This window comes from Mauremys reevesii, linkage group 5, assembly GCF_016161935.1.
Source record: "Mauremys reevesii isolate NIE-2019 linkage group 5, ASM1616193v1, whole genome shotgun sequence".
NCBI lineage: Eukaryota > Metazoa > Chordata > Testudines > Geoemydidae > Mauremys > Mauremys reevesii.
In genome coordinates, this window is record NC_052627.1 from 65,859,363 (window position 1) to 65,877,719 (window position 18,357).

The 18,357-nt window shown below is 40.3% G+C and overlaps 1 protein-coding gene across 22 annotated transcripts in view; it reads right to left on the reverse strand.

The window, feature by feature from the left end:
- MARCHF1 (membrane associated ring-CH-type finger 1) overlaps nt 1-18,357 on the reverse strand; it is a 471,750-nt gene that overhangs the window by 35,787 nt on the left and 417,606 nt on the right. For all 22 annotated transcript variants that reach the window (XM_039539330.1, XM_039539334.1, XM_039539327.1 and 19 more), the window contains one exon: nt 7,202-7,382. In XM_039539330.1, the coding sequence (XP_039395264.1) occupies nt 7,202-7,382 (181 nt within the window). The remainder of the gene's footprint in view (nt 1-7,201; nt 7,383-18,357) is intronic.

Sequence of the window (18,357 nt, forward strand, 5' to 3'; positions counted from 1 at the left end):
CTGTTTCATAGTATCGTAGAAATAGAAATGTAGCTAATCTGTAAATAGGTTCAGTTTTGATCCTTACAAGTCTGGCATTTGAAATGTTCCAAAGATGCTATTATGAAAATAATTATAACGAAACATACTGCAATCAAGAGCCAAACCTCCATAGTCTGGTATCAAACAGGGGTTTGTGAGAATTAGTGGCAAGACTGGTAATAGGATAGTGACGGTGCACTCCATATGATGTTATGAAAATATGCTAATGAGTGAATATAATGTAACTGGAATATGCTTCATGCAAATGGTCTCTTGTAAGGTATCATTACAAAGCTTATAATCTACTGACTGTGGTCATCCTATTTGTATAAATGTATCATTCTTGTATCTGAAACTAGAAATATGAAATCTAACTCTGAGGTCCTATTGTAATTATGCAAAGTGTGGGCCATTAATGGTGAATTAGAATCTTAATGGTGCCCATCAACTAGGACAATTGACTGTATGTTCTCTGTATGTATAAATATCCCCTGTCTGTGTGTTCCATTCTATGCATCCGAAGAAGTGAGCTGCAGCTCACGAAAGCTCATGCTAAAATAAATTTGTTAGTCTTTAAGGTGCCACAAGTACTCCTGTTTTTTTTGCGGATACAGACTAACACGGCTGCTACTCTGAAACCTGTTTTACCTGTAAGTCTTCCTGTATGTGTGTGTGCTGGCAAGTGGGCAATGAAGTCTTACAGTGACATGTGATCATGTCACCTGAACTGGAATCCATCTTTAACCCGGTGTTTTTCCATTTAGAAGGAGGGGTGGGAATCCAGAGAGGGACAAAGGATTCCCGCCTTATGCAAAAGATATATTAATGGGTGGAACAGAACAAAGGAGGCTGCAATCATGAGAAATCCCCTAGCTACCACCTGAGCTGGAACAAGGACTGTATCGGGGAAAGGATTGTGCCCAGACTAGGAAGGCATCCAGTCTGTAATAGAAGCCTATTGAAACATTTCTGAGGGTGAGATTTTATCTGTATTCAGTTTTCTTACTGTATTAGGTTTAGAGTTACGTGTTTTATTTTATTTTGCTTGGTAATTCACTTTGTTTTGTCTGCTATTACTTGGAACCACTTAAATCCTACTTTCTGTATTTAATAAAATCACTTTTTACTTATTAATTAACCCAGAGTATGTATTAATTCCTGGGGGGGCAAACAGCTGTGCATATCTCTCTATCAGTGTTATAGAGGGCGAACAATATATGAGTTTCCCCTGTATAAGCTTTATACAGTGTAAAACGATTTTATTTGGGGGTTGAACCCCATTGGGAGCTGGGTATCTGACTGTTGGAGACAGGAGCACTTCTTACGCTGTTTTCAGTTAAGCCTGCAGCTTGTGGGGGACGTGGTTCAGACTTGGATCTGTGTTTGCAGCAGGCAAGCGTGTCTGGCTCAAACAAGGCAAGGTTCTGAAGTCCCAATCTGGCAGGGAAAACAGGCTCAGAGGTAGTCTAGGCACATCAGGTGGCATTCCCAAGGGGGTTTCTGTGATCCAACCCATCACAAGGATATTGAGCCCTTCACCTTCAGATTGCTGCTTCAAATCTAGCCCTGATGGTAGTAGTGAAAATAATTGTTTTAAGCTGACAGCTGTTTGGTGGGTTTAGTAGAGCTGGTGGAATGCTTTAAAAAAGCTGATTCATTAATAATGTTTTATTACACTTGTGTAGTTCAGTTTACTATGATTCACAGACTCACATTATTCATTGTTTGTGAATCCAGTTTCATGCATTTTAGCACATAATGTTTATTCATACCAGACGCTGGTTCTTCATTATTCACTATTCCCCTATTCAACAAGCTTTAGTCATCCAACAGGGAGCAGAAACAATATTTAGGTGACTGACCACACAATGTGAATAGTAAAGAGCCAAAGAGAACAGCTGTCAAACAATCCATATGCTGAACATTATTCATCAAAACTATTCAGCAAATACTTACAAAGAACAAATACATTCAAAGAAAAATGAAGATGGAGTCATGAATTGCTTGCTAGTCAAAAAAAGGCTGAATTCTTAAGAATGTTATAGATACAGAACAGTCCATCTCTAATCATTAGTTCTCAGATTGTAGTCCATGGAGTGCCCATGGTTTGCAGAGCCCTTATAGGGATGACCAGAACAAAATGCTTTTCAGAAAGAAGGAAGGAGGGTGTTATAGCACACCTTCACCTCTATGGCACTCCCTCGTGCCTGGATATGGCATTGCAGGGGATTTTGCTTCTAGTGCCCTCAGTGGCCACTTTCTCAGCCCTATGAGGGCCTGTCTTTCTCTGGGTCTTCTGTGGCCATTTAGGCCTCATCAAAGGCTTTCTGAAAGTCCAAGTACATCATACCCACTGGATTGTCCTTGTTCACATGCTTGTTGATACCCTGAAAGAATTCTAATAGATTGATGAGGCATCATTTCCCTTTACAAAAGCTACGTCGACTCTACCCCAACATATTGTGTTTAGCTATGTGTCTGATAATTCTGTTCTTTACTATAGTTTCAATCAATTTGCTTGGTACTGAAGTTAGGTTTACCAGCTTGTAATTGCCTCTGGAGCCTTATTTAAAATGGACATTACACTACCTACCCTCCAGTCATCTGGTACGGTGGCTGATTTAAGAGATAGGTTACATACCACAGTTAGTCATGGGAGTCAGCTAACTGTATCCAGGAAACAGCATTTCTCTCAGCTAACTGTTCAGTGCCTCATATGCCATCTACTGTGTTCTTACTGGTCCATTCATCTGTAGAGCTCAGTATTATTTCACCTTATTGGACTGTGAATATCTTACCCCTATCCTACCAGTGGACTTGATCTTGCCTGGCTTTGAGCACTTCTCTCATCTGTGCCTACCACTGTTCTGTCTTTCAAGTAGTCTCAGGTCCCATGAAATCAATGACTAAGTCCCCAGTGGACATAACATACAGTAGGGATTGGGTGTAAGTGTGATCTACTGGGAGCTGATGGCACTCAGCAACACTTTGCAAGAGATGCTCAAACCCTCATTTGCATGGCTGCAAGACTGAATCCTAAGGATCTGATCTGGAAAGTTGCTAAGCACCTTAACTTCCAAAGGGAGCTCAATATCTCCCAAGATCAAGTTACAATCTTGGCTCAGTGTCCTAAGTCACCACAAAATCTGTCAAATAATAGCCTTCTCTTCTCAGTTGCTGAAAATTTCCTTGGGTGAACCTCAGAAATCTACCATTTTGCTGGCACTTTTTTCTACCCTCAAAGCACATGAAGGTTTGCAATAGAAGATACCTGAGAGCCAAGATCCACTAGGCAGAGGGCAGTAGTCTACATGGAGAAGGATAGTCTGGAAAAGATGGGTCTATAGATGGCTTTGAAAGGGATGGTCATCAAGGGAAGCTCTGGAGACCAGTGAGGGGTTAGGAGTGGGAAATCTTTCATATCTAAAGTGGTTTTACAATCAAAGCCATATTATTTTCCTCTTTAAAAGGGAAGCTTTAACAGGTTATCTGCGAATACCATGGCTTTTTAATATTAATAAAACTTCTGTGATGAATTAGACAGGAATATGTAAATTGCTTTTCTATACATTTTTCATTATCATTGTATTTTTAACTGATTCCTTTATGTCTTGATGCATTTACAGTCGATTCAGGCACTCTTGAGGTAATCAAAGTTTCCAGAAACTGCCTGTTATACAGCAACATTTCTCAATCTACATAACTAACCTACTTAGCTGGAAGTAACTATTTCCTAAAATGGTTTTTTCTACCCTCATTCACTAGTAATGAGTATTCTCATTTTTTAAAAAATTTTTTAGTTTGCTATTTTACTCCAAAACGAAAAAACAAATGCACAGTAGAGCCACGGGATAATGTACTTCATGGTAACACACTTTTAGGCTATGTACACACTACAGCTTAAGTCGGTATAAGTTATGTTGCTCAGAGGTGTGACTAAACCACCCCCTGAGAGATGTAAGTTACACTGGCCTAAGCACTGGTATGGGCAGCTCTATGTCAGAGGGGTCTCACACCAACATAGGTGCCGCCACTCACAGGGGCTGGCGTACTTAAGTCAATGGGAGATCTCTCTCCCATCGGCTTAGAGCATCTGAACTACCAGTGTTACAGCGGCGCAGCTGCACCGTTGTAAGCTCTCTAGTGTAGCCAGCCACAGCCTTACTCCGAACTACCGTGGAACACATACTTGCTTTCTCTCCCCCTTCACCCATTTTTAAAATATATACCTTTCTACACATGGACAGACCCAGAGTTATGGGATAGCCCTATTGAATTTAACAGAGATAACATCAATGGTATAGAACTGTAAATGTAAAAGCTTACAGAATTTAATTAATAGAGAATGATAGTTTTTTCTGAACCATCTTATAAATTGTTTAGCAGTGCTATAATTTTCTATTAAATTCTATAAGATGGTTGAAAAAGCATAGAGAAAGATTACCCTTTTCAATAAGATTTAGCCATAAGAGCAGGCCCAGCTAGACTGCATGGATAAAGATAGGTAGTCTCTGTGGACCTCTCCTCCATTAAATATGGAGGTAGCTGTATTCTAGAATTCTAGAGATCACACTTAACCTGGCTACCCTTGCCATAAAAGTCACTCTCAGTGTTCCAAACTGACCAGTTGTAGAGAGGAAATAATTGTTTTGGGGATTCCCAATGAAGTGACTAATCCTGCCATCACTGAGATCAGTTGCAGAACTCCCATCCATTTGAAAGGCAATGGGATCATGATAGCAGTGTGTGGGTAGGCAATGCCCTGGCATAGAAAGGGGAGCCTCCATCTGATGCCTTTGAAGGGCTGAGTAGGATTATAGACCATTATTGGGACAGATTAGGACATCTGAATCCACCAAGTTCAAATAAATTGTGTTACTGCCACAAGTACTAATGCACATGAACATTCATACGGCTGATCTCTGTGTGATCTCTCTTCCCATTCTAATTTTGCTTTTGCAACAACATACAAAACAGCTTCTTCATGACTGTATGGTGTATCTTAACATGGTGACATGATAAGAAGAGATAAATGTAAACTGTTAGGCATGGTATATCCATGATATTATATCAAAAGGATGTAAGACTCAGGACTCCATTAATGCAAGTAATATAAATAATTTTAAGAACTTCTCAGTATTGATTCAAAGAAATTCCCAGTAATTTTGGTATGTTGAAGTAATGAGCAGAGAGAAGAATTAATCCGAGAAGACCAGCAAGAAAGAGGAGAAAAAGTATATTTCAGAGACCAAATTACAATATAAAATTCAAACTTCTGTCACTGATTTCAGTGGGAGGACTGGGTCCATGCAGTTATACACTGGGCCCATATTGTACATACTATATTGGTAAGTTATGAATTTTGGGAAAAAAGGCTGGATGGCATCTTTTAATATTGCTGAAATAAACTGGGCTTGGAATGCTTCTTCTAGTGGAAAATAACTACTTTCTGAAAAGCAGAGACAATCCCTGGCATGTAAAAAATTAGAGATATTACCAAGAACTGGTGATGACTGAGAGTCAGGGGGCCATGACTAAAGTGTTTGCCATTCAATGAAGAAAGTTACAGACTTACATGAATGCAGTTTTGTGTAACCACTCTAAATTTGCCAGTATTCCATATGATTTTCAGAATGAAAGAAGAATTCTGAGTGAGAGTTACCTGCTCAGATGTCAATAGTAATGTTAGTTTTTCATTTCTTTTCATCATGGAAGCTGTAACTTGTATTTCTTGGGCTTTCCACACATCCCGTTTAAATTTAATGTATAGTGGAATTAGGCAGCTTCTTTGTTTAAATAACATGCTCTCAGTGTATTCACTTGGGAAACATGGCAATTTTTACTTGTAAGTTTGGCAGTTACGTTGGTGAGAGTGAGCAATTTGTTTAGATCATGCCAGAGTGTGTGACTAAAGATATTTAAGTATGCTCCAGATACAATTTGCCTGTGTATATTAAAAATTATAAATAATAATTAATAACTTTTCTAGATGTGCTCAATTCTCAGATCCCAGGTTGAGTTTGCAGGACTGGCAGTTTAAAATAAAGTATTCCTTCTCTGTAACATGACCGTCTGTGATAAAGCATTTGCAGATCAAATTAAGACTTCCATGACACCTGCACAGCCCTAGTGCTTTTTATTAGCTGGTATAATTGATTGGAACTTGCTAAATAATTTCTGTGAATGATACACAGGAAGGCATAGCATCCGGCTCACTCTCTCTAGGCTGTGTTAACAAGAGTAAAAAGCAGTAAAACCTATCTTTTTTTCACCAAAGTGGCTTTGAATACACATAAGTAACAGGTCTGTTGAGTAAGATGTTATTTTTATATACTCACTTTTCAGAAAACCTCACATCAAAATTAAAGTTTAGCTTTAAATTAGATGCTGGCTCTAGTGAAACTCCAACCCTAAAGATAATAAAACCTCATCAGGACACAATGATGTATTGGGGGAAGTGGGGAAGAGAATCACAAGAGAAAGAAAGGTTATTTCCCTTTTGCAAAAAAATTAACATCTCTTCACCTTCTATACACTGACACTTCATTGTCAATTAAACTGACTTTTAAAAGATTCATCTGGAAGCATATTTACCTTCAAACTGCATATACTTGACTTCCTAGATACCAAATCAGTTAATGTAACCTAATATACAGAGGGAACTTAATGCACATGGATGGGTATTATAAATTTTCACACAAATGTAACCATTAACATTTATGCATCTAGAAGCATTATTTGGGTTATCTCCAGTTTCCATCTCTGCACAATCATCTGCATAAATCTCAACCAAAAATTATGGGCTTGATAGAGGAATTGCTGGGTGATATTCTGTGACCTATATTATGTGAGAGATCGGATTAGATTATTGTTGAGTCCCTTCTGGTTTTGTAATCTATGTACATACCAATATAACACCAAAGGTAAGGAAGAAAAATCTAAACAGCAAAATATATCATATGAAACAATGTTCTAAGGGCATGAAATGCATTGGTCCAGAACCACAACTGCTGTAAATTGATGAGCTTCTGTGGAGTAGAACATCACCCCTATTGTGTTTATTGCAACAGTAAATCAAATGACATTTGGGAAATGTAAATGTATCTTAAATATGTCAGCAGGTAGTACAGCCATCTCATCCTTTCAACACTTGAATATAATTAAATGACTAATATCGTACCTTCCGGAGAGGTTTGAGCTTGGTCTCCATTATAAAGTCATACTTGCAGAGTTCACAACAGCGTGTATCTGAGCTTTTAATCCACTGGTGCAGGCAGGCCTGATGAACAAAGCGTAGGGTCCCTGTACAGCGACATGGTGTGATGAGGGGGCTTTCATCATCTCCCTCACAGTGACAGATCCTGACAGGGAGGACAGCAACAGATAGTAAGGGAGCTTTCCAAGGAGCAAAGCAAAAACACTGGTTTATTTACACTGCTTTTCATTCTCAGATTTGACATTCATAAGATTCAAGGTATGTGACCTTTTAGATTAGAGCCCAGAAATGCATTCCTCATTCCCTTCTGACACTTTGAATTTGCTGTGTGATCTAGAGATGAATCAGTAGAAATTATACTCATTTCCCTCTCCGCCTCCCCCCCAGCTTTTGTATGACAAAACCTTTAGGGCCTAGTTCTGTCACCTTACTCATGCTGAGTAGTACCTCACTCTGTGAGTAGCCCCAGTGATATACTCAGCTAGGGTGACAGAATCAGACCCCAAGTAAAACAGGCAAAGTATGAAAGGTATAGAAAGCCTACCCTGAAAATGGTCCAAGGGGTAACGGAGACAGACTGGTGGATATCTTTAGCATTCATACAGACCCCTTGGGAGAGCGTGAGAGGGGATTGGAAGAGTCACAGCCCTGTCTGTTCTCCATTCGTCTCTGCCCCTTTTGAGGTAGTAGCTGCACTATCTGGAAGCACAAAGACTACAACAGCAGCCAGCCTGGCTATGTCTACACTGCAGCTGGGAGCGAGCTTCCTAGCCAAGACAGCAGACAAATTCATGTTAGTGGGACTTAAGCTAGCATGCTAAAAATAGCAGGATAAAAACTGCAGCTCCAGCAGAGACTTGGATAGCTACCTGAGCTCACACTCAGAGCATCGAGTGAGCTTGAAAATCCAAGCTGCTATTTTTAGCACACTACCTCAAGCCCCACTAGCTTGAGTCTGTCTACCCATGCTGGGAGGCTCCTTCCCAGCTGCATTGTAGATGTACCCCTTGCGGGTGTTGTGTGTGCACTTTGTGGGGACTAGCCACAGACTGAGTACTAGCTGGTAATGGGATACAGAGCTTTTTTTACATTTGGATCTCTGTTTCAAATGTATTTGGAGTCAGTAGTGTCCTAAAAGTACTATTACTTGATGTCTTTTCTGTGGCCTACGTCAAATGACTTGGTGATCTCAGTCAGTTCTTAGTAAACATCTGTCCACATTAAAAATCAAACCAAAAACCACAATAATCAGAACTGGTACTTACTGACACCTTTGTTGACAGTGTCTCTAGAAAGGCTAAGAATTGTTCTGCAGGTGAACAGAGGACTTTGCTGTAGGACTGTTCATTAAAAAGAAGTTTAATTTCAACAAACACTCACAAAAGCTAAATGGACGTCCTAAATGGCAAACTGAAAAAAATAAAAAGCCACAAGCAATGCATCAAAACCTAAACCACATCAACCTCAAAATAGAGAAGTGGTAACTAGGGCACTTAGTCCTTCAGAGGCACGTGAAGCTTGCAACAGGCAATTAAAATGTAGAAAAGGAACACTTTGTAACTCTTCTGCAAATTCTGTCGCTTGTATGAGAAAACCTGAAGAAAACCTTTTTCCGCAATATACAGACAACTATGTTCAGTCTGTTCCCTATGGGGGCTGTCATGCTGGATTTGTTTTACAAAGGGAAGGAGCGTCATATCCATCAGGACACATGAGCACTTGACATGAATCGTGAGAAGGGCTAGCAAAGTCTTGCAAATATGTTGCTATAACTATTGACTACAACAGTAGCAAATATGCTACCTAGTCTATTGCCAGAAGAAAGAGGAAATCTGAAATTCAAGCAAGAGTTGATTTATGCCAAAAGCGCCATTGAAAAAACTCAACTCCATTCCGTATCTTTCAAAGGCCTCGCCCACAGCCATGAGAAAATTAGTCTACAAGAATGAAAAAGCAGAACAGAATCAGTCTTCCAGATGTACAGCCAGAAATGAAAACACAACTTAAAAAGAAAACAGTAAATGAAATTGAAAACTGTCCACGCAGTTGGTTCAGTCAGTGATCTAATAATGGTGCCTAGGCACTACTCAAAGATACAAATCTTCACTGATGTGCACCACTTTAGGTTTTTGTACATGTTCAGGCAAGTTCACATTCTACAAAAAAAAAACCCATCCGTATCCAAACCTGTGTGGGGAGGGACAGCTCAGTGGTTTGAGCACTGGCCTGCTAAAACCAGGGCTATGAGTTCAATCCTTGAGGGGGCCATTTAGGGATCTGGGGCAAAAATTGATCTGGGGATTGGTCCTGCTTTGAGCAGGTATGTGGACTAGAGGATTCTCAAACTGGGGATCAGGACCCTGCAGGGGTCACAAGGTTATTACATAGGGGGTTGCAAGCTGTCAACCTCCACCCCAAGCCCACTTTGCCTCCAGCATTTATAATGGTGTTAAATATATATAAAGTGTTTTTAATTTATAAGGGGGTGGGGGTGTCACACTCAGAGACTTGCTATGTGAAAGAGGTCACCAGTAAAAAAAAGTTTGAGAGCCACTGGACTAGATGACCTCCTGAGGTCCCTTCCAACCCTGATATTCTATGATTCTAGCCCAGCCAAACTTGACAAATTGAAGCCTCAGCTATTATGTGTCCTCACTGTACATAATGAATAAATAGCTATTTTGATACAGCACACACATTCCCAAGAGTTGATTAAAGTTTTGTGAATGCGGTTATGAACTTACCTCTTTGCTAATGGCAATTTGTAAGTCTTACCCTTTGCCAGTTTAGATAAAAGTTTTATCTCTGTCTAAAACATTACATAAAAAAGCAACATCACTTTCTTTTTAAATTAAAACCATTTCCCAAAGGGAAAATACAAGGTTTTGCTCATTTTAATTCCAGTTACATATAATTTCTTTTACAGCATTTAAGCCATTTAGAAATTAGACAACTAAATTGGGTACCCAAGAGTCTTTTTCAACCATTGTTGAAATCGTTTTACATTATTATAAAAGCTAAAATATCAAGCTAAAATTCCATTGGGATCTGCAAATAAAATGACTACTTTGAAAGGAACAAAACTATTCTTCAGTAGAAACACTTAATACAAAACACTACCTGAAATATAAATTAAAAACATGCAATGAGAAAACAAACATTCTAGCAATAGAAATGATATCCAGAGGAAATGATTCTAGAAACAATTTTCAGTATATTAAGTGCTCTTCTCTTCTGTGTATTTTTGTTCTGTTTGTAATTTATTTACCCATAAAAGATTGGCTTAGAATGATGCACAGCATGTCTTGCCTAAAGACAGAGTGAGTAAGTGTAAATGTTTGGCTTAGGAGGATTTGAACCAGCACAGCAATTGACCAGGCCTACCACTGCCCACCTACCCTGGTCATAAATTTCACCTCATAAAAGATTTTCTTCAAGGATGTTGAAAAAAATATTGCATAAAATAATTATAGCTGGAGGGCTAGCAATAGCTATATTTAAAGCTGCCAAAGTTTTTCCATTCTAGCCTCCCATTTTCTGATGCTCATAAATTGCTGAATTGACATTCAATGCAGGTTGACATTTTGCAGGCCTGGTCTCTGCCTGAGGGTTTTATTTTTATATATATAAATACAGCTGTAATTATAGCCACAATGATATAATTTAATATATAAATATATCATTTGATTCTATAAATATAAATACCCCATCCCCACCCTTGGAAAGTTTGAATACAAATTGTTTGAGCACTTTTGAGATGAATTAAATAGGAAAAAATATTCCCCCCCCCCCAAAAAAAAAAGTTTTGCTAATTTTTTAACAATTCTGATACTGAACTGACTGTGCCAAAAAGAGCAGGCTGAGCTCTTGGAAGGGTCCTAAAGGAGGAGTCCCAGCTCCCACTGACTTCCCAAGCTTTAAATTTGGCAGACAAATAGTCTTGATTTTGGATAAATTATTTTGACTATACTTGAGAAAATCAGTTAATGACAGTTCAATGTTTTAAAAATACCTGCTCATGGACAGAGAACTAATTTGGCTACAGTGTAAAAAATATACACAGTGACCGAGGCAGGGCTCTTCAGGAGATATGCCTCATTGATTTAGTTGCATTCTGATAGCAAGTGGTTTTATAAATATCTTGTAAGATCCACAGGACAGCAACTTTTAATTATGTATTTCTAAATTATAGAATTTATCCTTTTTTCTTAGAAAAACAAAATTAGAAAATACACACACACGAAATTCCATATAAAATACTGTTAAGAGTATTTACAGTTGCATAGTTAACATTACTCCTTGTGCCTGTGCATTATATGAGTCACATATTCATAAATTTTAAGACCAGAAGAGACCATTGTGATAATCTAGTATGGCTTTATGCACAAGACAGACCATATACCTATCTCATAGAGCTGGAAGGGACCCTGAAAGGTCATAGAGTCCAGCCCCCGCCTTCACTAGCAGGACCAAGTACTGATTTTGCCCCTAAGTGGCCCCCTCAAGGATTGAACTCTCAACCCTGGGTTTAGCAGACCAATGCTCAAACCACTGAGCTATCCCTCCCCACATGGGTTTGAACACGGATGGATTTTTTTCTAGAATGTGAACTTGCCTCAACATGTACAAATGCAAAGAAAATGTCCCAAAACCAAACTCAATAGTTTTGTGCTGGCCTGCTTGCATCCCTCACTCCTTCTGGAAGGCTCCCGCAGTCTCTACAGTGGTTCTAGGCTGGCCTTTTCTTCAGGGAGCAAAGGGTAGGTCGTCTGTTCTTCTCCCTCATCAGCTCGCTACTGAGCTCTCCTCTTCCTTTTTTACCTGCCCCTTCATTACCTGACAGCGGGTGCACATGTAGCAGAGTGGGGCTGAGTGGGCCCACACCAGCTCGTTAACCTTTGATGGCTCACTGTGGGGTTGGTACCCCCATCACAAGTATGGCCTATATTCTTTGTTCCTAGTTATCTGACCTTACATTTAGCTATATTGAAATGCACACTGTTTGCTTTCATCCAGCTTACCAAGAGAGCCAGATTGCTCTGTACCAGCGGCCTGTCCTATTCATTACGTACCACTCCTTCAATCTTCGTCTCATCTGCAAACTTCACCAGCGATTATTTCATGTTTTCCTCCAGATCATTGATAAAAATGCTCAATAGAGTAGGGCCAAGAGTAGATCTCAATGGGACATCACCAGGAAACACACCCGCTCAAATTGGATTCCCATTTACAATTACATTTTGAGTCCTATGAGGCAGTTTTTAGTCCATTTAACGTGTGCAGGGTTGATTTTGCGTTGTTCTAGTTTCTTACTCAAAATGTTATGCAGAACCAAGTCAAATGCTGTACATATGTTTAAGTACATTACATCAAATTACTACCTGATAATTACATAATCATAAAATATTTCTCAAGCATAGAATTGTTTCTACCTTTAGAGAGACACACGCATAGTATCTGGTAGAATTATATGCTACTCTGTGTATATGCAAGACAGAACCCATGAAAATTATTTATTTACAAAATGTGCCCCTGCAGAGCCCAGATTTATTTGTTATGCACCAGGAAAACAATTTTATGAACAATTTCAGTATTGTTTCCATTTCTTATTTTCCATATTTTGTGAAATGTTCTGCAATATTTTATATAAAACTTTTTGCAAAAACTGTTTTCAAAGCTTTTCATTTACTGAAAACTGGGTTTTCAGTAAGAAAATATCTTTCAGTAATCAAAAGAAAAAAGAAAAATTTTAAAATAATTTAAATAAAAATTTAGAGAAGAATTGACAGTTTCAGTAATATTGACAATTTTTTATAGTTTTGTATTTTATTAAAAAGCAATTTTTGACAACTTTTTTTTGGTGAAAAATTTTCACCAGCTCTAAAATGTATATGAAAAGATTGCACAAAAACTGAATGTTAATATATTGCATCATGTAACAAATTGAATGCATGATGTTATTAAATGAATACACAGAAGAGGACAGAGGTAAAGTTGTACCTGCAACCTTAATTGTATCATCTTCTGACTTTTGAGTACATAACTGTGCTACCTTAGTTTTATCTTATATATATTACATCCAAAATTATTGTTAAAAGTATATTATAACGGTTGCACAGTCAAGCACTCAAAAGTTAGGAAATGCCTAAATTAAGATTTCCCATGCAATCTTAATTCATCTCCCTTGTGTTAAGGCATTATGATACAATCTCCAATTACTTGATCAGACACTACTTTTTTCCATGACTCTTTTCCTCCCTCATTTTTCCTGACTCATTTGTTGTCAAAGTTGGAAAGATATGTAGTGAATGAGAAAAGGAACTGTAGGAAGGGAAAGGATGGAATGTGAGAACTGTGTTTTTTCAGGGGCTCATAAATTGGCCACCTTTGAGTGGATTGTCACAGGGACAGCAAAGCACATACCCTTCACATCAGGCTGACCCCCCTACCAAATTTCAAGTCTCTGCTCCAGAGCATGGAGACACTGGAGTTTCTCAACTAAATGTTTGCTAACATTCATTGGTTCTCAACTAAAGGGTTGTAAGTCTTTTTTTAAAAACATGGGCAAAACAACATAATTTTCCATAATCTTGGTTTCAGAAACAGCTAAACAAATATATATATTTGTTCCATGCCAGCTGTTTGCCCAGTTCAGCACTGGGCAAACAGCTGGCATGGAACATTTCAGCTCCTATGGTTAAAATCTGGCAAAATTATTAGCAACTGAAAATTGGGTCTTTTAATAGAAACTGTCAGGCAAACTTAATAATAAGTGTCACCACCTGCTCTGCCTATAATTTAGAGCTATAGATATGTTGCAATAGGTTTGTATTTTTCCTTCACACGCAGGGTAACAATTTTACCCTCATTAGGAAGAATAGCTGCTAATTTCTGCCCTCATTAGGGAGAACAGCGGTTATCCTAACCTGTCTTTCACTAATTATCTTTACACTTCAGTAGTTAGGAAAACAGGCCAATTTCATTCCTGCTTGTGCAGCAAACAACATATTCTACCATCCTGTATCAGTCTTGCCTGCTTTATCCAAGGGATTGTACTACCATTGGTGAACAGTCCACTCTCATGTTGTCCATCAACTGATCTGTGCAAAGTGTTCTGAAGGAGCTTTCTCATCTGAGACAGATTAGGATTATGACTGAATCACTACATCTCTACCTACATTATCTTAAACCCAGCATTTACAGGGTGGCATTGGCCACATGAACGACCCCCACAGAGAGGAGACTGCAGGCACTTTGCATCACCAGAACCCCAGAAATGGACGTTACATCACAAAAGATTCTGGATAAATTTGGTACATTTATGTATAAAGCCATATCCACATGCATAATTTTCTCATCAGGGATTTCTGGTGACAATGTAAACTCTAACATTGGTGACACCAGAATCCAAAGATAATATACCGTAGATTTAAAATAGGTTTGTCTTAAAAAGATCCCTTATCCACAAGATATCCACACCCATATTTTCCTATAAATTACACCACTCATGGCTATATTTTAAAAAAAGTGGCAGCTCATGTCTGCATGTGAAATATCTAACTGTGAATGCAGTTTATAAAAGAAACAAGAGCAAAACGCCATGCAGTAACCCATTTTCTGCACTCATGTGAGTAGTGTGGATGCACCAATTAAATGCATCTTTGCAAGAATGTGGCCCTTACATTTGTATTTATTTGATCTTCCACACATTCATTCCTATATCTCAGTCTGAAAAATAATAAATCAAGGTATTTCAGAGGATATTTTGCTTCACTGTATTTCATTTAACTATGTAGGGCCAAATTCTTCCCTCATTTACATCTCTGCAAGCCCATGGGGCATTAAAGCCTTTCTGAATTTCTCAGGGTACATCTCACCACAGCCAGGGATGTGAATTGCAGCTCATGTAGATGTACCCATCCTAGCTTTAATTTAGCCAGCTTGCTAAAAACAGAAGTGAGGATGTGGCAAGTGTGGGCTTCAGCATGGACTGCACAAGCCTGCTGGACCTCGGTGGGCACAAAACTTACATTTGTAGCCCATGCTGAAGCATGTGCCAGTATGTCCTCACTTCAATTTTAGTGAGCTACCTAGATTAAAACTAGCATGGGTATAGGGTGACCATAGCGAGTGTGAAAAATCAGGATGGGGTGGGGGATAATAGGCACCTATATAAGAAAAAGCCCCTAATATCGGGACTATCCCTATAAAATCGGGATATCTGGTCACCCTACATGGGTATGTCTATATGAGTTGCAAATCACACCTCTGGCTGCAGGGTAGACATACCTCAAAGACAGAAGAGAGGGCAGATACATTCTGTGACAGCACGGTACATAAACCAGCCATGCTGCCAACTATAAGGAGCAGCTAAAGAGGTATATGGAGCTGCCTTCATGGGGCTGGATGGCTGTAAACGAGACTAAATATGGGCATTATGTTGTCACTTGAAATCCCTGTTATTTCTTAGATATGTAAGGAATTCACTGAATACATTAGGACCCATTACCTTGTCAGCATGCCACAGAAAGCAGCTCCTTTCCCTGTCTTGCTGGCCACCCGCACTGTAGTTGTACCAGGCTGTACTTGCCTTTGTTCTGAAACAGGCACAAAGGCATCTGATAGAGGGATGCTTCTGCCCCTGGGGACTCTCAACAGAGTCCTGAAGAGGGATACACACTATCCAAACTTTCAGGTACTTCCTCTAGAACAGGGGTGGGCATGGAAATTGTATGACAGGCCATGAATGCTCACAAAATTGGGAGTTGGGGTGTGGGAAGGGGTGAGAGTTCTGGCTGGGGATGTGAGGAGTTCAGGGGGTGGGAGGGGGCTCTGGACTGGGACAGAGGGATGGGTACGGGGGGGTTGAAGGCTCCTGCTGGGGGTGTGGCTTGGGATGAGGGGCTGGGGTGCAGGAGGGTGCTCTGGGCTAGGACTGAGGGCTTTGGAGGATGCAAGGGGGATCAGGGTTGGGGTGTGGGAGGGAATCAGGGGTGCAGGCTCTGGGTGGCACTTACCTCCTACGTGGAGGCGCGACCAGGCAGCTCTGCACGCTGCCCTGTCTACAGGTGCTGCCTCGCAACTCCCATTGGCTGTGGGTCCTGGCCAATGGGAGCTGCGGGGGCAGTGCTTGGGGCAGGGGCAGTGTGCAGAGCCCCCTGTCTGCCCCTACGCATAGGAGCTGGAGAGGGGACATGCTGCTGCTTCCAGGAGCCACGCGGAGTAGGGCAAGCTCCTGACCCTGCTCCCTGGCTGGAGTGCCAGAGAAGGGCAAGCCCTGGACCCTGCTCCCTGGCAGGGAGCTCAAGGGCCAGATTAAAATGTCTGGAGGGCCAGATGCAGCCCCTGGGCTGTAGTTTGCCCACCCCTGCTCTAGAAGTAACCCAAGAGAATTGTGCCCTAAATTCCTTTACCAAACTTTTCACAGACCAGAAGAAAAGAACCTATCCGTGTACCCACGCTTAGTGGACGTAAAGCCATGCACCTACTGACAAGAAGATTACATTTGTCCCAGATTTCTTTTTTTTATGGAGAGACTTAAATAGGCAGGCACAATCTGGCCCTAAAGTGCAAGGTGTATCCCACCTCAGCAGGGATTAACCCAGTGCAAGGATGAACCTCCAGTGGAACAGAGGCTCCTGTACCATCCCTTCTGCTGCTGGAATTATTCTCTCTGGATAGTTCATCCAACAGTAGAAAACAGCATGTTGAGTTTCTCTCTCCTTCATTTGGCAAACTTGCCTTCTGATCACGCTCTCTTTTTTTCTTTCTATTTCAGTATAAAATAATCTAAATGACAAATTGGTCTTCCTCTCCCTCTAAACCTAGTGTGAATTAAGCACATTAATTCTGCATACTGAATGTAATCAATTTGTATACCTCTGCTCTGTCATTCCTGCCCTTCCATTATGCTATATAGTCAGCTGTCTCTATCTGAATACAGAAAAACACCTTTTGAAAATGTTGTAGCACACTAACATCATTTCATAATGGTTCTGGTAAGATGCTCTCTTGATTTCTCAAAACGTGATCAGAATAAAGAAGAGCGTCAAGAGCAAAATGTACTAGGGAATGCTGGCTATGAACAATTTATTTTGTCTACAATACTTGTATTAATCTTCTTTCATTATAACTGATGAACAGGCAGTTTAATCATGTAAATAGTTACGACTCATTCCTATCCCAATGCACTGTCAGTGCCACTCAAAATTGGTGCAAAACAAGACCTCATAACACCCCAAAATTTAGGATTAAGGAACCAAACCCACAATTTTAATAATATAAATTGCAATATACACATCAGCCAATAGCCTCTACATCTCTGTTAATCAGATATAAATGCTGAAAGCAAAAAAAAAAATAAAATAAAATTGGAGCTATACCTATCTCTTAGAACTGGAAGGGATTGTGAAAGGTCAGTGAGTCCAGCCCCCTGCTTTCACTAGCAGGACCAAGTACTGATTTTTGCCCCAGATCCCTAAGTGGCTCCCTCAAGGATTTGAACTCACAACCCTGGGTTTAGCAGGCCAATACTCAAACCACTGAGCTATCCCTCCCCTCAAAGCAACAACTTGACCTATTCAAGAGATGCAACCCTTGATTCCTCAATTATAGTTTTATTTCAGGGTCACTGGTGGAGTTCCCCGTGCCAGTGCATAATAAGGCTTTCCCTACTATATTCTCACACTGTCCGTGCCCCTGGCAAAACCTGTGCCAAAATTTTGGGAAAGGAGGCTCAGAGCTTGTCTACACTTAGGGCACGGCTACACTTGCAGATGTAAAGCACTTTGAGTTAAACCAGCCTTCATAGAGCGCAGTAGGGAAAGTGCTGCAGTCTGTCCACACTGATAGCTTCAAGCGCACTGGCATGGCCACATTTGTGGCACTTGCAGCAGCATTGGGAGCGGTGCATTATGGGCAGCTATTCCAGCATGCAAGTGACTGCAACATGCTTTTCAAATGGGGGTGGGAGGACTGTGACAGGGAGTGTGTTGTATGTATGTGTGTGTGGGGGGAGTGGGTTTTTGGGGGGCTGAGAGCATGTCAGCATGCTGTCTTGTAAGTCCGGACAGCAGCAGACCTCCCCCCCGCCTCTCTCTCCCTCACTCACAGCATTCCAC